The sequence below is a fragment of the Callorhinchus milii genome, unplaced genomic scaffold (genome assembly GCF_018977255.1).
Source record: "Callorhinchus milii isolate IMCB2004 unplaced genomic scaffold, IMCB_Cmil_1.0 Scaffold3, whole genome shotgun sequence".
NCBI lineage: Eukaryota > Metazoa > Chordata > Chondrichthyes > Chimaeriformes > Callorhinchidae > Callorhinchus > Callorhinchus milii.
The window spans coordinates 91122226-91146827 of record NW_024704744.1 but is presented as its reverse complement, the minus strand read 5'-3'; the positions used below and the strand labels follow the sequence as shown (position 1 = coordinate 91146827).

The 24602-nt window shown below is 42.7% G+C and overlaps 1 protein-coding gene across 3 annotated transcripts in view; it reads left to right on the top strand.

Annotated features, from left to right (window-relative positions):
• Nucleotides 1-24602, top strand: part of tiam2a (TIAM Rac1 associated GEF 2a) — a 92625-nt gene that overhangs the window by 38601 nt on the left and 29422 nt on the right. For all 3 annotated transcript variants that reach the window (XM_042332759.1, XM_007905496.2, XM_042332758.1), the window contains exon 15: nucleotides 5269-5369. In XM_042332759.1, the coding sequence (XP_042188693.1) occupies nucleotides 5269-5369 (101 nt within the window). The remainder of the gene's footprint in view (nucleotides 1-5268; nucleotides 5370-24602) is intronic.

Here is a 24602-nt window from a genome sequence, read left to right as displayed (position 1 = left end):
TGAAATCATTTCCGTCATAAAGGCGATCAGAAATGTGAAACAGCATTCAGATGAGGAGTCTTCCAACTGAATACATCCGCCAGGCTATGTATATTCCTCCCCTACCTATTCAATTTCTTCCTCCCCGCTCCCCCACCTGCTGCCTCCACTCGGCTGGCTCTGGTCTCCTGTTTGTCCTTCATCGCCTCCACTTCACCATCGGTGGCCGTGCCTTCAGCCACGATGCCCCGAATCTCTGGAACTCTCTCCCTCGATCCCTCCGCCTTGCCCTCTCCCTGCAGCATTCTTGCAGCATCGCTCGCCATACTCACCACGTGACTCCCATCTGTGGCTAAACCAATGTCCTATGCAGTATTTTCCCGATGGGAAGGGGAGTAGGTCTATAATTAAGATGTATATCTCAATTTTCCTGGCGATATGCTTGGTAAAGGAATGTGGAATCCTGTAGCTCAGTGGTTAGTGCACTCGCCTCGCAAGTGAGAGGACCCGGGTTTGATTCCCGGGCAGGGCGAAACGTCTGGCAATAATAATAATAATCCTTGCATTTGATATAGCGCTTTTCACGTCGGGAGGACGTCCCAAAGCGCTTCACAGAACAAACTGTAAAGTGAATTGACTGTATATTTGTGGGCGAACGCGGCAGCCAATTGCGCACAGCAATGTCCCACAAACAGTCGTAGATTGAAAATGACCAATTTATTATTGTTTTGGGTTTTGGAGGGATTATTATTAGGCTCTGTGTGGAGTAAGGAAACTTGCCCAAGATTTCGCCCTCTGCCTGGAATTGAACTCAGGTCTCTCACTTGCAAAGCGAGTGCTCTAACCACTGAGCTACAGGACTCCACGCAAGTTTCCTTACTCCACCCGCCTCTGTTTACCTAGCAGTAACTAGGAACCCAGTTGTTATTTGATTGTCGGATTGCTTTTCCGGGGATAATGATCTCTCAAGAAAAAGAATAATAATTTGTCTATGCAATTGGCTGCTGTGTTTTGCCCCCAAAATATACAGTCAATTCACTTTACAGGATATTCTGTGATGCCCTTTGTGACGTCTTAAAGATGTGATAAGGCACTATATCAAATGCAAGGATTATTATTATTAGAGTGCTTGGTGTGTTTCTGTCCTAGCCACTGAAATATTGACACAATGTGTTTGAAGGGATTTGAGATTTGCTAAAAATATGAATTCACTTGTTTTCTGCAAAACACCAAGTTTGTTTCCCAACAACACTATATCTGAGACTCTGGCTGTTGCGCTGCTGTAGTAAAACAGTAAGTGAAGGAAGGAAATTATTCTTTTAGGTGTGATACCAACTTGACTGTTCATTGGAGCAGAAACCAGTTTTTACTTGAGGTCGTGCAAAGAGGTTTGTGTGGCTGGGAACAGTGTTGAGGTCTCGGGCCCTGGCTACTTCAGATCAGACTGGGCTAAAAATCTGAATTATAGTTAGCCCGTTCATTTTTGTGATCGGCTTAGCAAGCCAAAAGCAAACTTAGTGTGGTTTGTTTTCTGCTTGATGATGATTCCACTTGGAATATCAGACATTTGAATTATACAAGCAGATGTTCTACATCCCTGACATGTCCAGGGCCTTGGGACATCCTCCTGATATGAAAGGCACTGTGTAAATGTAAGGTTGTGGTGTTGTAAAGTGGTGTGATTATTATCACATTTTTGCTTAGCAACCTCTTTACTCCCTTTACTTTAGCCAGGCAGAGAGATTTCACATCGCTGTCGGTCTCACCTAAACTACAATCAGAAGTACACACTCAGTACAAATGCCCACACACTTAAGTCTTACACAAAACTGATAAGAGACTTCATTTAAAACAACAAGCTTTCCCATTGCTTGTCCAGCTAGGACCATCCTACCCGTTAGGGCTTTGGTTTGCAGGGTTAACAGTTGCTGAGTGGGATGACTCCGTGCCCCCAGTGACTGGTCTGCCCATCCAGGTCCTGTTGATTAGCCGGGCTGAGCTGTGCTGTTATCAGCAGTGCCCTGGAATACTGCGGACCCTCCTGGCTCAGGAACCGGACTGGAGGCCGTCACAGAGGCCTGGCTCGATTCTGACATTCCGTTGCCAAACATGTCACCTTGGGGCCAGTTCAGCTCCAAGGAGGACCCCCCCACACCTTGTTCAGCTCCCAAGGAGGACCCCCCCCCACCACCTTTGACTCTTTGTTTGCCAATGAGCAAAAAGGAGTAGGAATTCCGGAACAACAATACAATAATGATATTCTTTGCATTTAATATATATATGTGTGTGTGTGTGTGTATATATATATATATAGCTATAATATCATCAATGTCCCAAAGCACTTCAAATGTGGCAGCAAAATAGCATGAAGAAATGTACCTCAAACAGCCATGAGGTGAATGACTGATTTTACCTTGAAGACTGTTGGCCAGAACACTGGAAGAAACTCCCTTCTCGTGTCAGGTACCATCGTGGGGATCTTTAAGAACCATGAAAACAAGCAGATTTAGGCTTCAGTTCTCACTCAAGGACAGCACCTCTGACAATGCCGCACTCGCCCTGCATTAGAGTGTCAGCCTGGACTGTGAGCTCAAGGTCCTGACATGCGGCTTGACCCCACAACCTTCTCACACAGAGGCGAGACCACTACTAACTGAGCCCGGCTGACACACAAGCTTACCAGAGGAAGAACCATTTGCAGTGTTTGAAACCCTCGTATCTTGAAGGTGTGAACCAAATAGTGAAATGGAAAGTCATAATTTTTGCAAATTTATTCTGTTGCTCCGTAGTTAGAGCACTCGCATCGCATGCAAGAGGATCTGGGTTTGAGCCGGGCAGGTCAAAATGTTGGGCAAGTTTCCTTACTCTACATGCCTCTGTTTACCTAGCAATAAGTAGGAACAGGTTGTTAATCGATTGTTGAATTGCTTTTCCGCCAGTAATAATCCCTTCAAAAAATAAATAAATAATAACAAAAAATTGTGGGATGCTGCTGTGTGCAATTGGCTGCAACATTTCGCCCACAAAATATACAGTCAATTTATTTTACAGTATATCCTGTGAAGCGCTTTGAGAAGCCTCAAAGTGATAAGGTGCTGTATCAAATGCAAGAATTATTATTACGTAGGTAGAAAATCAGCTTGCCTTTGCCTCCTTGTTTTTCTTCGACTGAGATGCAAACTTAATTCAAGGGGATAGAGCACAATCCTAAATATTCTCTGTATCTTTTTAAATTCAGCCATCTACGACTGAACTGGCTTGGAATGCTGAACAAAACTGTACAAAAACAAATTACATTTACACAGCACCTTTCATGTCGGGAGATGGTCCCAAGGCGTTGGACAGTCAGGGATTTGGACCCAAGCAGAACATTAGGATCAGGAGGGGTGGAACATAGGGGTAGGAGGGTGATCGAAGATAGTCAAAGAGGAGGGTCTTGAGATGGAGGCAAGGGAGGGAGCAGGGCAAAGGGTACTGTGGGATGGAGTTCCAAAAGGTGGGGACAGAGAGGCTAAATGCCCGACCGCCGATGGTGGGACTGGCTGGGTGGAGGAAGTAGAGCAGGCCAGAACCTGCTGAGTGGAGAGAGTGGACGAGCTTATATCGGGCTAGTGGGTTACGGAGGTAGGAAGAAGCAAATCCATGCGCACAGCCGTGTCCTACGAACATGGATTGAGTGACCAAATTGTTTTTATTTGAAAAAAAAAGTTTTTAAGGGATTGATACCCCTGGAAAAGTGATCCACCAATCGACTAACAAACACGTCCCTACTTACTGCTAAGTAAACAGAGGCATGTGGAGTGAGTAAACTTGCCTAACCTGCCCGGGAATCAAACCCAGGTCCTCTCGCTTGCGAGATGAGTGCTCTAACCACTGTAGCTACAGGACTCCACTGTTGCATCTAATGAGCTAAATTAACAAATGTACTTGTCCACTTTTATCCTGTTCCTCTTACTGTCTACTGTTTCATTGAAAGCTTGAATGGAGCATCTGAAAGCCAGAGGTCTGTTTCTTCTTTGAAGCATCAATGTAGTTGATGACTTTTTAAATATATGAATTATTTTTTTAGACTCGGCTCACAGTATATTTGAGGCTTTTTTTAAAACACAAGCTTTCATCATCTTTTGGCACGTATAAGAATGAAGCATCCAACACCTCCTCCTTACTGCTGCTAGTTAAACAGCTTTATCCTGGTATCTGCTGCTATTGGATGGAGCTTTTTCAGTAAGTAGGAGCTGTCTGTGAGGATACATTTAGTTGCTATAGAGAATTGGATGTGATGTTTTGTGACTTCAGTCCATATTAAAAGCTATGGAGAAATACGTTATCTTTGTGGCTGTGAAAGAAAAATTGTCTTCACCAGATAGGTATTTTCAATTGAAATTGGTGGGGAATTGAAGAACTAATGCACTATCCTGTGGATTAATATTGGATGTCAATGACCGCCTTCTGAGGTCGGGGGGGAACTGAAAGAGAGATTTGTGTTATTGTACAAGCTCTGCTTTCTGTTCACGGCAGTCAATTCGGAATCTTTTCCCCTCGTACCTTAATTGTGCCCAGTGTTTTTAGAAGACCTTTTGTTGGTGTCACTCAAATTCAGGTAGGCATGCAAAGACTGGCTTTATTAAACTGGGATTGCTCCAACCTCCTGAATAATAATGATAATAATATTAATCCATGCATTTGATATAGCGCCTTATCGCGTCTTCAAGACCTTTCAAAGCATTCTCAAAATACACTGTAAAGTGTAGTGACTGTGTAAATTGTAAACTGAATTGACTGTATAGTTTGTGGGTGAAACGCGGCATCCAATTGCGCACAGCAGTGTCCCACAAACAGTCGTGGATTGATTGACCAAACTATTATTGTTGTTTTTGTTTGAAGGGATTATTGCTCCCAGAAAAGCGATCTACCAATTGATACCAATCTACCATCCTGTTACTCTAGGTAAACAGAGGCACCTATTTAAAACTGTGTCACCAGTTTTAATCTTCCTTGGAGCTTCTGCAAAATCCTTGGCAGTAAAGATATTGTTTATTTGTGCCATTTGATTGTTTAGATTCCAAAAGATGCGTCACCGGTTCCTGTGGGCTTGGCGTCTGCGCACATCCACTGATGCTGCTGCTTACTTAATGGTTTTAATTTCATAGCGTGAAAGCAGGAATCTAGACTGACAGCCCCCAGGATAACTCAGCCATTGGAGGAGAAGGATTGTGGAATCGCGAGTGTAATTCCGTGGGGAATTATTCTGTTCAGACTTTTATTTTCAAACTTTTTATCCAATTTCAGATTTTACCGACGTGCCTGATGTTCCGACTGTGACTCGGAGTGCCACCACCGACTGCGTAGAGTCTCTCCACCAGGCTGACAAGCGTCCATCTTTTTCAAAGGTAAGCTATCAGATTCTTGTCTCCCTCTGTACATTTTTAATCTGTGGCTAAGTGGTTAGAGCGCTCGCCTCACAAGCGAGAGGACCCAGTTTCCTATTCCTGGCCAGGGCGAAACCTTAGGCGAATTCCCTTACAATAATCCCTTCAAAAAAAAAAAAAAAAAAAATTTGGTCACTCAATCCACGACTGTTTGTGGGGTACTGCTGTGTGGAGCAGTTGGCTGCCATGTTTCGCCCACAAAATACACAGTAAATCCACTTTATATTATATTCTGTGAAGGGCTTTGAGACATCTTGAAGACATGATAAGGCGCTATAACAAGTGCAAGGATTATTATTAACTTCAAAGGGAAATTATCAACTAGAAACATACAGTCAGCTGGTAAATAATAATCCTTGCATGAAGTTACAAATTAAATAGACTCTGAGATGCTGTCTTGCTGGTCAGGATGGTGTGTCTGAAATCAAATAAATACAGGTCTGGCTGAAGCATTGCATGTAAATTAAATAGAGGAGAATCCGTACGTGCTAAACTAGCTGTGATTGCAATGTGTTTTGCTTTTGATGTCATGCGATTCAGCTAATTCAGCCATGAATGGACTAAAAGACTGTTTTTCTTACCCAGTTGCTTCATTTTATGAGAAACTGCTGTGAAACATGCAGGTTTAAGGCAGAGTGGTTAGAACTCTGTCATAGTAAATGATCAAAATATTGTGTCTCAATAAAATACCAGTGAATGCCTTTCGGGGGATATGTTTTTATTTTTTAGTGGGGGAAGGAGCTGGTAAAATAATGAGCACAACTGGGATTGATAATTTTATACACACAAACAACACCTTGTCAGCAAACAAAAGCACTCGAATAAAACAGCAAATTTAAAACAAAGATGAATTGAATGTGAGCAGCGTTCTAATAAAAGTCTAACATATATTCCCGTGTAATACGCATTTGATACAGCACCAGGGTTTTTGACGCCTGTATGTTTTTAAACGAATGTGACAGCTACATTATTCACAGTAATATCCCCCATGAAGCGAACAATCAATTCAACTGGCAGATTGTTGGGTCAGAAACGGCCTCGCTCTAACATCCAAACATCTCAAAGTGCTTCACAGAGCTTTTTGTGAAAGAATAATGACTGCACAACTCCAGGTGCAGTGTAAAGCCCTCCAGGACCTATGTTGTTGTAATGATGCCAATGACATGCACCAACTCCCCAAGTTAACACCACGTACAAGTGTTTCGGAGCCTCCAGTCCTGGCTGTACTTCCCTATTTAATAATAATACTTGCATTTGATGTAGCGCTTTATCACGTCTTCGAGACGTCTGAAAGATCTTCACAGAATACAGTAGTAAAGTGATTTGACTGTATATTTTGTGGGCGAAACGCGGCAGCCAATTGCGCACAGCAGTATCCCACCAACAGTCGTGGATTGAGTTACCATATTATTATTTTCTCTGCCCCTCCCTCTCTTCCCCTCCCTCTCTGCACTCCCTCTCAGTCTATATGGAGGCGAGGAAAGAATAGGAGGGGGAAAAAGCTCAGAACTGGTGGAGTCTGTAAATATTTATTTAAAAATGGATTCAGCATCCGTTTAATTTAGGCGTTTATGATTGATACAGTCACAAACCTGTTCTTTGTGTGTGAATAGTTATTGCTGTTAAACTAAGTTTTTAGCATCAGAGCAAGAGGTGAGAGAGAGACATTTATATCTGAGAGGGAAATTTCCTGGATCGCTGCAGAATCTCATGAGTTAACGTAGATTTTCTTGTGAGGCCAATGGAAGTAGATTTCTCTGCAGCAAAATCCTCTTGAAGTGCAGTGCGATCAAAGTAGCATTGATTACGTCTGGTACAGCAGTGAGCGAATACTGCCAAGGTGACCAGATAATGTCATGAATTGAGGAAATAATAATATTACTAACCATATTGTTACAGAAATTAAAAATAAAAATCCTTTTACAATGAAACCCAAACTCTGTGACCTGCTAACTATCAACCTCTCCCTCAGCAGGCTCCAGCGTGCTCCACATCACCTCCGCCCGGCCCACCCCACCATCAGTGGTTGTAATTCAGCCTCTCTGCCCCCACCCTTTGCTTCTCTCCCTCCCTTGCCTCCTTCAAGGCACATCTCAAGACCCACCTCTTCGACCGTGCTTTCGGTCACCCTCCTACCTTCCCTGCCCTTCACCCTTCCTGATCCCAGCCCCCTGCTCAGGTCCAAATCCCTGACTGTCCAGCGCCTTAGGACGTCCTCCCGATGTGAAAGGCGCTGTGTAAATGTCATTTGTTGTTGCTGTTGTCAGCGCCTTCTCGACCTGCGCATGGACCTGCATGAGCCAGTGGAGAAACTTTTTCAATCCCCAACGATCCTTCACAGCTTACTGCTGGGTTCAGGTTTCTTTCACCTCCATAACATGCCCACTTCCGCCAGAGAGGCCCTCTTGATTTCATCCTCACCTTCAAATGCCTACACAGCCTCGCCCTGTTGTACCACTCTGACCTCCTGCAACCCTACTGTCCCAGTCACTCACTCCACTCAAAAAACACTGACCTGCTTCACGTTCCCCACACACTCCGCTGCACCATCGATGAGCAAACCTTCATTCTGTGTCTACTCTGCAGATCCCCCGCCTTCTCCCTCCCTCTCTCCCCATGTTCAAAACCAGCCTTAAGATCTATTCCTTTGACTTGCTTTCAGCCACCTTTCCCTCGCCCTCCTCCGCTTCCCAACCTCACAGCTCAGGGTCCAAGTAAGCCCTGTGAAGTGAAGTGCTTTGAGACATCCTCCTAACATGAGAGGCCCTGTACAAAAGTAAATTATTGAATGGAAGCTACATTTTGACATGGACTTTAGAATACTTGGGCCAATTTACACTGCATAAGTCCAGATATGGATTTAATATTGAATTGGGTGGAGGGAAAGGATTATTTTTGCTCTGGACTCCAGAACGATTCATACCATTTGAGTCTTGTAGCTCAGTGGTTAGAGCACTCGACTCGCAAGCAGGAGAACCTGAATTTGATTCCTGGGCAGGGCAAAACGTTGGGCAAGTTTCCTTACTCCACACGCCTCTGTTTATCTAGCAGTAAGCAGGAACCCATTTTTTAGTCCATTGCCAGATCACTTTTCTGGTGGTAATAATTCATTTAAAAAAATTGTAGTCACTCATTCTACAAAAAGTGGCAAAAAACACTCTAAATGCAGTTTCATGCCCTGAATGGGAGAGCTTTAACATTGGACATTAAGGGGAGAAACCTTAGGCAACTTTTCTTCCACTATATACCTCTGTTTACCTAGTAGTAAGTAGGAACCTGGTTGTTAGTCGATTGGCGGATTGCTTTTCTAAACGTAAAAATCGCTTCACAAAAAATAAATAATAATATGGTCACTCAATCCATAACTATTTGTGGGACACTGCTGTATACAATTGGCTGCCATGTTTCGCACACAAAATATACAGTCAATTCACTTCACAGTATATTCTGTGAAGTGCTTTGAGATGTCCTAAAGCCGTGATAAGGCTATATCAAATGCAAGGATTATTATTGTTGTTATGCCATTTGAGGTGCTACACTGTCAGTGCCCAATATACAGGCGTGTGAAGGAGGCTTTGTCAATGTGGCATTTGGATGTGCGCCATTTCATATCATCTTTTCTGCATTCAACAAACTAGATCTTTCAGTCGACTTGTTCTTTAAGTATTACTCAGTCATTCCAGACCTTGGGACGTCCTCCCAATGTGAAACGTTCTATACAAATGTATTTTGTTATTGTTGTAGTCGATGTCGATCTTACCTTCCTTCATGTCAAACACCAAATGTTATTGAGATCGAGATATTGGCCTTTTAAGTCCTGTTCGATGGTGTTTTTAGTGCTGTTTTGTGAACTCACTTAAATTGTGACGAGAGCTGGCCTGATAAAGTGCAGTAGTTTGGCAGTTCTTGACAGTAGTGCTGTTCCTGTGACTGCTGTGTAATTTCATGCATCATTAGCCCTTCGAAGTGCCCATTAGTGTCAGAGCCACAATCAAACCTCATCAGTTCTATTGTTTGGATTTAAGGAACAAATCAAACTCCCGAGCATTTGTGTTTTGTTCTTTTTGACCGAATTGGGGGGAGGGTGAGTGGGGGGTGGTGTGGAGCTGTGGAAAGACTATTCTAAATCTGACACTTTATTGTTCGAGTACGAAGCCCAAGTGTCTTCTAATAAAAATACGCACAGCCCAGGTCACTTCGCACACTCGTTTGATTGTCTGCCAGCAACGTATTTCCCATCGAGAGACAGTAATACTGAGAGGCAAGTGAGTGTGAGGAGGAAACTGGTGAACACATCAGTCTACATATCTGGCAGTCCAACCCACATTGACACTTCACCTCCTCCAAACCACCACCCCTCCCCCTTCCCACTCCATGGTGTAACTGGACTGCTTTCAACTGCGTTGCTCTCGGTTTGGTGGTTTACTGAAACCTTATCACAGGTAAGAATGTGTCAAGACTTGACTTGACCTCTTTGTTCTATGATGTGTTAAGTGGAGCCATGGTGAAGTGCCTCCATGTTTCACTTGAGTTTGGTGCAATGGGTGCTACTGTGTAGAATAATAAACTCGGGTCAGGTCAAGAGAAGTACAAGTGCATTGAATTAAATGCTAAATTTAACTGATCTGCATTTGTGTAGCTGTGACTTGGTATCGGTTTTACTTGCTCTTTACTGTTTTTACTTTTTATTTGCTGTTGAAAACTGTTACTACAATACAGAAGGTTATTTCTGCTCATTTTCTTACTCGGGGTCTGAAATTGCTAAATGTGCGTTCCGTGGTGTGTTCCGTTTTAACAGTCCCAGATCTGATCGATTTCAAGATCATCACCCTTGTATTCAAATCCCTCCACTCCTCTGCAACCCCCTACCTACCTCTCTGACCTCTCTCCTCAAAACAGTATCCATTGCTTTCCTTCCTCTGGGTCTGGCCTCCCCCTCTTCCCCCGAGTCCTCCGCTCCACCCTCGGCAGCCGTGCCTTCAGCCACTACGCCCCGAGGCTCTGGAACTCCCTTCCTCACTCCCTTTGTCTCACTCCCTCTCTTCCTATTTTCAGGTCTCTGCTGAAGACCTTTCTTTTCGATCGCGCCTTTGGTCACCTTCCTCCCCCTCCCCCTGGCTCGGCCCCGGGATCCGTTACTGTAAAGCGCTCTGAGACACCGTCCGGGGTGGAGGCACTATATAAATCTTAAGTTGTTGTTGTTGATTGTGGAGTAAAACATATAAGCTCAGGCTTCCTATAACTTGCCTGCTGGAAGTGAATTTCAGTAGAGCAGAGTGAACTCAGCACATAACATCTGTCTTTAACTTGTAGTAAAATGATGCTTATCTGCGATAGAAGGTAGATAATAATAATAACCCTTTGTGTTTGACCTAGCACTTTATCGCGTCTTCAAGGCATCTCAAAGCGCTTCACAGAATAGACTGTCAAGTGAATTGGCTGTGTGTTCTGTGGATGAAACACGGCAGCCAATTGGTTGCAGCAGTGTCCCACAAAATAGTTGTGGATTGAGTGACTGAATTATTATTTTTAAAAATATATATGTATTGTTTTGAAGGGATTATTAGCCACAGAAAAGCGATCCGCCAATTGACTAACAACCGGGTTCCTACTTACTGCTAGGTAAACAAGTGTGTGGAGTAAGGAAACTTGTCTAATGTTTTGCCCTGACCGGGAATCGAACCCAGGCCCTCTCACTTGCGAGGGCGAAAAAGTAAGTTAGCTCAGAACAGCATAGTGCTGAAGGAATTAATAGATTAGTGCAAAATGTGTCTACTCTGAATATGGGCTGGACTATTATGTACAACGAGTTGTCACACAGGATGTTGTGGTGATACATGATGATATTTTCAACATAAGACCTGAATTTGTTTCCCCTGCTTAACCTTGGTAAGAATTTGGTCACACAATCCACGATAATTGGTTGACGCGTTTCGTCCACAAAATATACCGTCAATTCACTTTACAGTAAATTCTGTGAAGCTTATATGTGATAAGGCACAATATCAAATGCAAGTATTATTCAAATGCAAGCATTATTATTTTGGAACAGGCCCCCTCAAGAGACGGTGGAAGCAAAACGTGTGGTTTGTTTCAAGAACAAATTAGGTAGAATTCTGCTAAAAACTAATATCTGGGGATACAGTATATAGTTTGGGGACTTGACATGTCGAGCGACTGACAAGTTGGTGGAAGGCGAACCAGTTGGACATTGGTCTTCTCTTGTCAAATTCTTATGTTCTAGGAAAAGCAGTGACTAATACTGCAAGTCTTCCTGAAGGCGTCATTTATATCGTACAAGAGCTGAGCTGTTAGATGTAATGATGCCTTCAGGCTGCATTGCTTGTTTGAGACTCTGGGTGAGAAGGAAGCTGCAAAATAGACACCATGTACATGGGGAAGTTCTTGTAAGTGCTCCAGAGTTCCATAACAATAATAATAATAATCCTTGCATTTGATCTCTTCTAAACATCTCCAAGGGCTTCACAGAACATACCGTAAAGTGAATTGACTGTATATTTTGTGGGCGAAACATTTTGTGGCCAGTTGCGCACAGCAGCATCCCACACAGTCGTGGATTGAGTGACCAAATTAATATTATTTTATTTTTTAATGAACAGATTATTACCCCTGGATAAGTGACTAACAACCGCATTCCTACTTACTGCTGGGTAAACAGGCATGTGGAGTAGAGAAACTTGCTCAACGTTCTGCCCTGCCCTGGAATCGAACCCAGATCCTCTCACTTGCGAAGTGATATGTGATAAGGCATTTATCAAATGCAATGATTATTATTATTATTAAGTTTTGAAAGGACCAATATGGAGCAGCTGTTGAAATTGTATCCCATGACTCGGTGGAAAGATGAGAAGGGTTTCCTTGGAGATTTGTGCAGATTGAGTGTACTTGTGGATTGCAGAGAGTGCACTGTGCAGACGAGAGGCTTCAGCAAACCACAGTCTTTCAAGCCTTGTGAATATTAATACTATCAAAGCCACTGTTATTTTTTGGATCTTTAAAGCTATGTATAAAAATAAGTTTCTAACTGAATTTTTATCATTTCAGAGTCACTTTAATAATAATAATACTTGCATTTGAGACGCCGCCTTATCACATCATCAAGACATCAAAGCACTTCACAGGATACACTGTAAAGTGAAGTGACTTTAATGCAAAGACTAAAATTAGGTTATTCATGTTTCTCATTAACACTTCTCTTTAATAACTGTTGCTGCCAGTTATGTTATCAGGGGGTTGTAGGCATATTATTTAGTGCAGTCTATTTGGCAGGTGAATATATATTGCCAAAATGCTATGCAATTTTGGATATAAATATAAATAATCCTTGCATTTGATATTTTGCAAGGCCATGGGGAAAGAATGGGGGAGTGGGACTGATGTGGAGTCCTATAGCTCGGTGGTTAGAGCACTCGCCTTGCGAGTGAGAGACTTGGGTTTGATTTCTTACTCCACACGCCTGATAATAATCCCTCAGAAAAAAATAATAAAATTGGTCACTTCAATCCACAACTGTTTGTGGGACACTGCTGTGTGCAATTGGCTGCCACGTTTTGCCCACAAATGTACAGTCGATTCACTTTGCAGTATATTCTGTGAAGCGCTTTGAGACGTCTAGAAGACATGAAAAGCGCTATATCAAATGCAAGGATTATTATTATTATTATTGGGTAGCTCTTCCAAAGAGCTGGAACAGGCCCAAGGCATGTAGGCCCTTATCACGTCTTTTAAATGTCTCAAAGCGCTTCACAAAATATACTGTAAAGTGTATATACTGTAAAGTGTATATACTGTAAAGTGTATATACTGTATATTTTGTGGGTAAAACGCAGCAGCCAATTGTGCACAGCAGTGTCCCATAAACAGTCGTGAAATGAGTAACCATATTTTTATTATTATTTTTGTTTCCATATAAAATGTTATACAGCTAATGTTTTTTCTTAATGCTTCAAATCACGAGTTTTTCTCTTCTTAAAAAAAAGGTGTGTAAGGCTAAACACTGTCTAATTAAGGAAATATATAGTCAATTCACTTTATAGTATATTCTATGGAGTGCTTTGAGACATCTAGAATATGTGAAAAGCGCTATATCAAATGCAAATTGATTATTATAAGGAAACGTTTTGCATGTGAGGTTTGAGACACCATGGCTGTAAGCTCAGTGGGTAGAGCACTCACCCAGCAAGTGAGAACCTGGGTTCGATTCCCAGGCAGGGCAAAACCTTAGCAAGTTTCCTTACTCCACACGCCTCTCTTTACTTAGCAGTAAGTAGGAACCCGGTTATTAGTCGATTAGCAGACCGCTTTTCCCTCCCCCCAAAAAAAAACTAATAATAATTTGTTCACTCGATACAGTTAATTCACTTTATGGTGTATTCTATGATGCATTTTGAGACGTCTTAAAGACGTGATAAGATGCTATATTAAAAGCAAGTATTATTACTAATCTCTACCATCCACAGCTATGGCAGAGTGTTTATTCAAAAAATTTTAAATACTGGGCGGCATGTTACTGCTTGACTTGAGCCTGAAATCTACAATACATTTCCCAAGTGAACATTGCAGATGCGTTACTTTGTAAAGGTCATCAATTCTGAACGATGCGTGCATTTCTCTGGACATTTCTTCTCTGTTGCAAGTTCCGTGAAAGATTTCCTAGCAAGGATGCACTATTTTGGTCATGAATGTTTCAGATGTGGGTCAGCCTTGAGGAAGTTACCTGCTGTGTCGAGTTGGTTTGCTGTACAAGTTGGTTATTGGGGATTGGTTTGGAAATAGCTGGAGCAACGGGAGCATTGGATGGAGTGCTGCGATTTTTACTGCATATTTCTTGCCAAACCTGCCTCAAAACATTGCCTTTACAGTTCCCAAATCTTCATCAAAGGTACGGGTTCAAGGAAAATACAGGAACATTCAGCGCATTGCATCGAACCTGTCCACCGGTTGATTAGAAGTTGACAGATCTTTTCATCCGAATGTCTCGGCCTTTTGCCGTATCAATTAATACCTCAAAGCAAAACTTGTTTTGTTGTCTTCGTGTTTTGTTCACATCTGTTCACTCATGAGAACCTGCTGTTTTCCTTCTTTATTCTGTCCTCTGCTGGTTATTTCAACTGATTGAAGCCAGATTTTATGGAGCGCACTTATTGAGAGTCTTTTGCTCTCGCCAGTCTTTGTATCCTTTGCTGTTCGGTCTAGCTCGGTTTTTCCTTTGTTGAGGTTTTCTTCGAGTTTAGATGTGGATCATCCTTGACATTTTCCTGCATTGTTCTCGAGCATCATTTCACTGTGTTCACAAATTCCCGGGTAACTTTGGGGCAGACTACTTTTAAGTCAGCTGGGGAACTATTTGGTCTGGACAGACAATACAATACAAAATGACATGTGTTTTATTACATTACATTAAATTGAATTAAATTAGATGCCTTTCAGATTAGAGGACGTCTCAAGATGCTGGAAAGTCAGGGATTTGGGCCCGAGCTGGGGTTTGGGATCAGGAGGGGTGGAGGGCAGAAGGGGTATGGGTAAGAGGGTGGCTGAAGGCACAGTCGAAGAGGAGGGTCTGGTGATGTGTCTTGAAGAAGGCAGGGGAGGTAACGGGGCAAAGGGTCTGTGGGATGCAGTTCCGGAGGATGGGGCAGAGAGGCTGAAGACCCGACTGCTGATGGTGAGTCGGGCCGGGCAAGGGACGTGGAGCAGCCTGTTGTTATGGCTGAGCACTTTCAGTCGTAGGCGATGTGTATCGGCTTAACATTCACTTCCATTCTGATGAATTAACGCTTTTTATTCTTGTGTTCCAACCCACTGCTATTTGGCTATTCCCATTTGATGGGACTCAATTAATAATAATAAATAATAGTCTTTATATTTGATTTCATGTCTTCGAAACATTTTAAAGCGCTTCACAGGATATACTGCAAAGTGAATTGACTGTATATTTTGTGGGCGAAACCTGGTCGCCAATTGCACGCAGCAGTGTCCCCACAAACAGTCATGGATTGAAGTGACCAATTCATGACTTAGTCTTCAGACAGGATCTATCCATAAATAGAGATATCCATAAACACATCAATGGTGCTTGAAATACTCAGAAGAAGGCCATCTTGTCAGAAAAACCTGCAAACAGGATTTATGATGCATTGATATAATCTGAGTGCTATGAGGGTGATTCATTTGTAGGGAGAAGGGGGATGGCTGAGAAAGACGGGAAGTGTATATGTTCACTTTTGTCACCAGCTATAAATTACTGTCTCACCAGTGGGCTGAGTCTGTGTGTAAGTAGCTTTCTGTCTTTTTATAATTCACACCTATTTGGGATGTGTTTTCTTAGCTTTTCCTCTTCCCCCCATTCTCTGTAGATCAGCTGAGATGTACCCTTGTGGTTATATTGTGTAGTCATGTAGTTTAGCGGTTAGAGCGCTCGCCTCGCAAGCGAGAGGACCTAGGTTCAATTCCAAGGCAGGGTGAAACTTTGGGCAGGTTTTCTTGCTCCACATACCTCTGTTTACTTACCATTAATGGAAACCTGGTTGTTAGTTGATTGGCGGATCGCTTTTCCGGGGGTAATAATCCCTTCAACAAATAAATAAGTAAAAAATAAATAATCCCTTTCAAAAAATATAATTTGGTCACTCAATCTACCTCTGTTTGTGGGACACTGCTGTGCGCAATTGGCTGCCGCATTTTGTCCACAAAATATACAGTCAATTTACTTTACATTCTGTGTAGCGCTTTAAGGCTTCCGAAGATGCGATAAGGCTTTATATCAAATGCAAGGAGTATTATTATCCTCACCTCCCAAAGAACAACTGTGATACTGGAGGATTGTAGTGGGATCTCAAACGTGCACCATATGTGCAATGAGATTTTTTTCTCACCCACACCACTGCCTAAAGTGTCCTCTATGTGGTGTAAGCTGATTGAAAGGCTGAGGCTTTCCTGTTTAGTGGTGGATTTTCTTGCTTGTATGAAATACTTACATATTCAGTACTTCCCTCAGCTAATCCAGGATGACCTATATAGGACGTCTGTCTGAAACTCAGGTCGTGCCTGAAGACCTTCCTATCAGACCGTGTCTAGACTTTGAAAGTACCGACACTCTAAATGGTGAATTTGATCTCGTGCCTATTATTTGAAGTGTTGTGCTATCTTTTTGAATTGGAAAAGAACATTGAGAGAAACTGCGCATCATAACGTCAGCTTGTGTGTTCGATGTTTGATCGGAAATAACCCAATGTGAATGCTTCTGTCCGCTCAGATACCAGTAGAACTGGTGTGGGACTTTCCAGCCCAATACAGTGACTCTTTAGCCCTGCTCATTTGAAATCCTATCTGAATGCGCAGTTTAGTGTTTTCTCATTGTTAAGTCTGATGTTCGATTTTAAAGGACTGCTAGATGTCCTTTGAGAGCTCTCGCAGTAACTTTAGCTCTGTTCCTGCAGCTGCTTGAGGGCAAATGGAACCCACAGCTTTGAAATGAGCTCGTCAGCTGTGTACGTGTGACGAGATCCATGGGTTTACCAAAGAACTTCTAAATCAGGAATAGAGGCAGCGCTTAATGCAATTTAATCGGGATTAAAGGAAAGAGATGGGCTCCCAGCGACCAGGCCCAGCTTTGGATTGAATCTGTTGCTGTTCAAGCGAATTGTTCCGCCACAAAGGGTTTTTCTTGCTAGTGGCTGTTGTTCAGTGTTTGAAGTTCTTCAGAAAATGGAGGAGAGATACCTGCTGTTGTATTTCGCAATGTTGTCCGTGAAGCTGACGCTGAAAACCAAGCTTTCCTGTTTAGTGGTGGATTTTCTAGCTTGTGTGAAGAGCAGGGACTCTGCTGAGCCATACGGCAAGGTACTATACATTGTGAGCCACCTTGCCTTAATTCCTCAATGCTGTATGGCACTTTTGGTAAGGGGTCATATTGATTGCAACTCTAGTCATTTTTAAAACAAAGTGTGGAGTCCTGTCGCTCCGTGGTTAGAGCACTCGCCTCGCAAGCGAGAGGACCCGGGTTCGATTCCTGGGCAGGGCAAAACGTTGGGTAAGTTTTCTTACTCCACGCGCCTCTGTTTGCCTAGCAATAATTAGGAGCCCAGATGTTAGTCGATAGGCGATCGCTTTTCCGGGAGTAATAATCCCTTCAAAAAAAAATAATAAGTATCCATGGCACAACAGCCACGAGTCAATCATTTTAGTTAATTAGTGTTGCTTCCATAAGGGTTCACACAAACCAAGTCCTAGCTGGACAAGTGAAACCTACAAATGAGTCGTTGAGGTAAGATGTGCAGCTCTGATTTCAATTAATTTGTTGTTATTGTTCTGTTTTCAATGCCTTGAAGCTCATGCTAGGGAAAGGCCACAAAGGTCTGTCCTCTGCTGGTTATTTCAGCTGATTGAAGCCGTTTTATGGAGCGCACTTATTGTTGGGGCTTGGGATCAGGAGGGGTGGAGGGCAGAGAGGGTAAGAGGGTGGCTGAAGGCACAGTCGAAGAGGAGGGTCTGGTGATGTGTCTTGAAGAAGGCAGGGGAGGTAACGGGGCAAAGGGACTGTGGGATGGAGTTCCAGAGGATGGGGCAGAGAGACAGACTGAAGGGCCGGGCAGGGGACATGGAGCAGGCGGAAGCCTGTTATGGCTGAACACTTTCAGTCGTAGGCAATGTGTATCAGCTTAACATTCACTTCCATTCTGATCAATTCACGCTTCTTTTTATTCTCATGTGCCAACCCACTGCTTTTCCCATTTGATTGGACTCAATTAATAATAATAGATAATAGTCCTTACATTTGATGTAGCACCTTATGTCTTTGAGATGTCTCAAAGCGCTTCACAGGATGTACTGCAAAGTGAATTGACTGTATATTTTGTGGGCGAAACGCAGCAGCCAATTGCGCACAGCAGTGTCCCATAAACAGTCGTGGATTCACGTGACCAATTTATGAATTAGTCTTCAGGCAGGATCTATCCATAAATAGTTGTCCATAAACACATCAATGGTGCTTGAAATACTCAAAAGAAGGCCATCTTGTCAGAAAAACCTGCAAATAAATAAATAATCCCTTCCGAAAAATAATAATTTGGTCGTTCAATCAACGACTGTTTGTGGGACCCTGCTGTGTGCAATTTGCTGCCATGTTTCGCCCACAAAATATACTGTCAATTCACTTGACAGTGTTTTCTGTGAAACGATTTGAGATGTCTAGAAGGCGGGATAAGGAGCTATATCAAATGCAAGGATTATTATTATTTATGAGTCATCTTAAGGAAATATTAATTTGTGACAAGAAGCTAGGACTCACTATCAAATGAAAGGATTATTATTAGGAGTTTATCTTGTCTAGTGAGAGCTTAGACACCTACATGTCAGTTGTCAGATGGCCAATTTGTGAGCATTCTCTTTAAGTAGGAGGTAAGTGGAGTCAAGATGGCTACAAAGTGAGATTCCTTGCAAAAGGAGAGTCAAATCAATAGTGGACTTGATGATCTGATGCCTGAGGCAGATAGATCCTCAGTGCTCCAGATTCTGGTAATGATTATCCAGGACATTCAGTGCAATACTGGGTGTGCTGCATTGTGAGTGAAGCTGTCTGTCAGGTGAGATGCTAAAACCTGTTAGGTGGTGTTCAAAATCTCACGTGGCACTATTTGAAAAGCCTAAGAACATAAGAATTTGCTGGTGAAAGAAGACCAAGGTCCATCTAGATCACCTTCCACCATCCAGGCAATTGCTTGGCATGTTCTGTCCCAAAGTATATACTATATAATAATAATAATAATAATCCTTGCATTTGATATAGCGCTTTTCACGTCGGGAGGATATTATTATTATTGGATATCCCAAGATATTATTTTCTAGCTGAAATCTGTCCAATTTGTTCTTGAAACAAACAACACTTTAAGTTTTGAGCCTGTTTCACAAGTTTACTACTCACTCACGAAAAGCAATGGGAGTCCCCCAGTTTTATGGCCAACAATACTTAAGATTCTTGCCTCTGGCTTTTGAATTGAAGCCCTGGTATGGGCTAAACTCAATAGCTACAAGGTTGATAATCCAGAACAGTATTGAGGAGAACTGCATTGTTTGCAGTGTTGCCTTTTGAATGAAGCTTAAACTAAGGTCCTGTCTGCTAGTTGTTCATTTGGCCATTAAAGATCCCACCATATTATTTGAAAACAGAAGTGAGTGTCTCCAAATATCCTACCAAATCATATTCCAGAATAGTTGTTCATTTACTTCATGGTTGCTTGTGGGGAAGATGTGTAGCTCTGTGACCTGCTAATCAACCTGTCCGCCCGCTCCTTACGCTGATCAGGCTTCAGCCTGTCCCACACATCGGCAGTTGGATCTTCAGCCTCTCTGTCCCCACCCTTTGGAACTCCATCCTACAGTCCCTTCACCTCGCCCCCTCTCAAGACTCTCCTCTTCGACCGCACATTCGACGACCCTCCTCCCCCTGCCCTCCACTCCTCCTGATCCCAGCCCCCAGCTCAGGTCCAAATCCCTGACTGTCCAGCGCCTTGGGACGTCCTCCTGACGTGAAAGGTGCTATGTAAGTTGTTTTTGTTGTACAAAAATCCTTTGAAGCATTTTGACTTGCTAAAGCACTATCTGAAATGGAAAGATTATTATTATATGTATCCAATAACTGCACTTGGTGACTTTTTAAGTGTGTCAGGCATCTGGCTGATCCTAAACCATTGAGCACAGACTAGCATTTACCAGTTCATTACGGTATGCAACTCCCTTGTGCAGTGGCAGTTGCCGAGCCTGAATTATTAATCTTGCTATAACCACAGTGTGTACATTTCCAGTTCAAACTTGCTCATGTGTTCACTGTTCTGTGCATGATTTGGAGTAGGGTATTTAAGCGCTCTGGGACGCTACCCTGTGTGAGGGGCGCAAGTTGCTGTTGTTTTCTTTAAGTTTACAAATCACCGCCAGCAAATGGAAAGAAAATTTAATTTTTTTTTGTATGCTACCAGTGTGCAGTGGCTAGCTAGCCTTGAAAGTAATGGCCCAGATATGTACAGCAAGATACCATTGCGGAGTCCTGTAGCTCAGTGGTTAGAGCACTCGGCTCACAAGCGAAAGGACCTGGGCTTGATTCCCGGGCAGGGAAAAACGTTGAGCAAGTTTCCTTACTCGACACACACGCCTCTGTTTACCCACAGTAAATAGGAACCCGGTTGTTAGTCGATTGGCGGATCTGGCCGTAATAATCCCTTTTTTAAAAAAAGAATTTGTTCACTCAATCCAAGACTGTTGTGGTCCACTTCTGTGCGTAATTGTCTGCCGTGTTTCACCCACAAAGTAAACAGTCAACTCACTTGACAGTATGTCCTGTGAAGTGCTTTGAGACGTCTTGAAGACGCGTTAAGGCACCATATCAAATGCAAGGGTTATTATAAGTAAATGTTGTGAGTGCACATTAGTCTTTCAGATTATAATGTTGTCCTAGGCCTTTTTCTGAGACTACGCCTTTAAATGAGTTGTGAACTGGCTGCATCACACCCCTGAAAGATCATAGCTGCTGTTGCTATCCTGTCGGAGACTGATGCCAAGGCCAAAGTTATTGCTATAATCGGCTATTCTTCAAGGACGGGAGCAGGAAATGGAAGTACAGCTGCTTGAGACAGTGATTTAAAATGTCTTTAGTATTTTGAGAGCAATAATGCTTCGGCGAGGATTGTTTTGTATTATTGTTGGCTGACTATCAAAACTCGTGGTGGTGGGTGGTAGGGCTTCTGACTGTAACAGTTGTGCTTGTGATGGTCTATTCTGTAGGTAAGTTGGAGAAGCTGTTTTCATCCGGACAGTTGAGTTGAGGTTCCCAGCTGTTTTTACCACAGGGGCCACTAATAATTTGCGATGCATCGAATCCACCTTCGAGCTTCAGTTCCCGGCTCTTGCTCCACCAGTTTGCAGCCTGCCCCGTGGGAGAGATGCACTCAGCTTCTGTTAGTGTCGACTGATTTCACTGCTGGAGGCAGTGGGTTGACAGGAACCTGCTCTCGCTGCAGTGCTCACCTAGTTGCGATGTGGAACTTGTCCAAGCCACCTGTACTGCAGGCTCCGCAGCCACTTCACAGCTCAATACCCGCGGGCAACTTGTGCAGTCTGACACCAGCTGCAGCCAGGAGAATGTTACCTAAACGATCAGCGCACAGCGGCTTCTGCTGAGGATTCTCGAAGCTATTGCAAATTGGAATTTATTTTGTTTCGAAAGTCTGCGTGGAACAATGTGCTGTGCTTTCCTGTGCAGTAATTCAGATGGAGCATCTTACAGGCTCTTATATCTTGTTGTGGCTGATTCCAATCGGAGCCCAATCGGGGAGCGTGATTCAATGGGATTCTGCTAAGTGTTGACGTTGCCTGCCTGTCCTTTGCTGTATCTGGGAGGGGGCCAGGAGAGAGAGAGAGAAACTCCATGCCTGCCTCCGGGAAAAAGAAAAACGGAGTCAGGGGGTTTGCCCTGGCTAGTAAAACCAAGCGCCAGGCAGCGGCGGCCTACGGCTCTCTTCACAGGATGTTCTTCGTGGTAAGTCTCGGACTTGTCTCCCTGTATCGAGGGAGCCGACTGAAAGGGGAGCACGTCAATTTGAGGAACTAATAATAATGTTATAACCTCAATCACCTAATCTGAATTTATAATAATCCTTGCATTTGATACAGCGCCTTATCACGTCTTCAAGACGTCTCAAAGTGCTTCAGAATATACTGTAAAGTGAATTGACTGTATGTTTTGTGGCGGAAAATGGCATGAAAATGTTTTGCCGAAAACGTTAGGCAAGTTTCCTTACTCCCAACAATAATAATAACAAAATGACATTTGTTTAGCGCCTTTCAATTTGGGAGGACTCCAGACGTCTCTGGTTACCAAGCAATAAGTAGGAACCCGGTTGTTAGATTGGCGGATTGCTTTTCCGGGGGTAATAATCCCTCAACCCAAAAAAATAAATAAATAATAATTTGGTCAATCAATCCACGACTGTTTGTGGGACACTGCTGTGCGCAATTGACTGCTGCGTTTCACCCACAAAATATACGGTCAATTTTATTTACAGTATATTCTGTGACACGCTCTGAGACGTCTCTTAAGACGTGATGAAGAGCTATATCAAATGCAAGGTTTATTAAATATTCTCCAGCTACAGAAAGGCCCTGTATTTTGCTTCAGCTAAATAGGAAAATCCCTCCGTTTTACTCCTTCCCCATTTTCAGGTTGCACCTGAAGACCTTCCTGTTTGATGGTGGCTCTGGTCACCGCCCCCTCCCCCCAGTTCGGCGTTGTGCTCCGTCACTATCAAGCGCTCTGGGTTGCTGCCATGCATGAGGGGCGCTATATAAATGCAAGTTATTGTTGTTGAAAATAATTTGGCTGGTTGGATCAATAGGTTTAAAAAAAACTATACAAAGTGATTTGTTTCTCAAATTGAACGAGAGAAAAATATTTTGAGCTATTGTCTTCAATGATAGAAAGTTTTTTTAAAAAATCTAAATTTAGGACATCTTTGGAATCAAATTGGAATGAATCATTAGGATTTGCAAAGCAAATGAATGTCACTTTCCCCCACCAAAGCATTGCTTCTCCTTTGTAGGAACTGCCTGTTTCAAGGGTCAATGTAGATACATGGTAATAGCGAATTGCAAATTTTGCCCACAAAATAATTGGGTCACTCAATCCACAACTGTTTGTGGGACACTGCTGCCGTGTTTTGCCTACAAAATATACAGTCAATTCACTTTACAGTATATTCTGTGAAACGCTTTGAGACATCTCGAAGACATGATAAGGCACTATATAATAATAATAATAATAATAAACAATCCTTGCATTTGATAAAGTGACTTATCACTTCCTTGAAACATCTCAAAGCGCTTCACAGAATACTCTAAATGTATTTTGTGGGCGAAACATACGGGTATATCAAGTGCAAGGATTATTGTTGTTGTTATGAACGTTTAGCTATAGAATAGTTCAGCTCCCAACAGATCATAGTCTAGTGCTTTGATGGTGCAAAGAAATAAGTGTTAGAGTAAGTTCAGGTTTCAATTTTGGAGAACTGAAGATGGACTCGGAAGCATTCCCTTGAAGCTACTTTTAATTTAAAAGTACGGCTCGCTTGCTGACACTCAGATAGAATTCCTGCGTCCTCCTTCATGCTCTCATGCATATGTTGGTTTCTGAGATTGTGAGCTCGAGATTCTCCCTAGTGACCCTGCATTCACAGTGACGCTGATGTTTCTGCAGCCATTTCCTATTTTTTGTCCTTCCACTGTCAAGCGCTCTAGGATGCTACCCTATGTGAGGGGCGCTATATACACGCTATATACATATATACATATGTTGTTGTTTCACCCACAACATATACAGTCAGTTCACTTTACAGTATATTCCGTGAAGTGCTTTGAGACGTCTCAAATAAGGCGCTATATCAAATGCAAGGATTATCATTAATAATAATAATCCTTGCATTTGATTTAGTGCCTCATCACGTCTTCAAGACGTCTCAAAGCGCTTCACAGAATATACTGCATATTTGTGGGCAAAACGCGGCAGCCAATTGCGCACAGCAGTGTCCCACAAACAGTCGTGGGTTGAAGTGACCAATTTATTATTGTTTTCTTTTTTGAGGAATTATTATTAGGCGTGTGGAGTAAGGAAACTCGTCCAAATCAAATGTAATTTGAATAATAATATTTTATGATCATCATCTCTCCTGGATCCTTTATTCGGTTACGCCTCACTCTTGTCACCCTATTTTCTCCTCTCTCCCGAGGCAATGATTGCTCCTGAAATACAGCTTTTTAACACCCGACAGGTTTTAACAGCCACATTGATGTGTGGGCCAAGATAGTGGGTGTCAGCAGGCAGCACGAGAAATGGCACATGTTGAGTCTATCCCATATAGATGTCCCTCACAGCAGGCCAGTGATTTGTGACTGGCTGCAGGAAGTATTGGGAAGTTTCCAGCGCTTTGGGACATCCTTCCATCGTCAAATGCATTATACAAATGTAATATTTTATTGTGTCTCTGATTTTTTTTTCTCGTACATTTTTTCGTCCTCTCCAGCTGAGAGACACTTCACCAATGCCATTTCAACTGCTCATAATGTAAACGATATTGGGAATTTCAAACCATTCATTTTGAATTCTGTAATTTAGTGGTTAGAGCAAATACC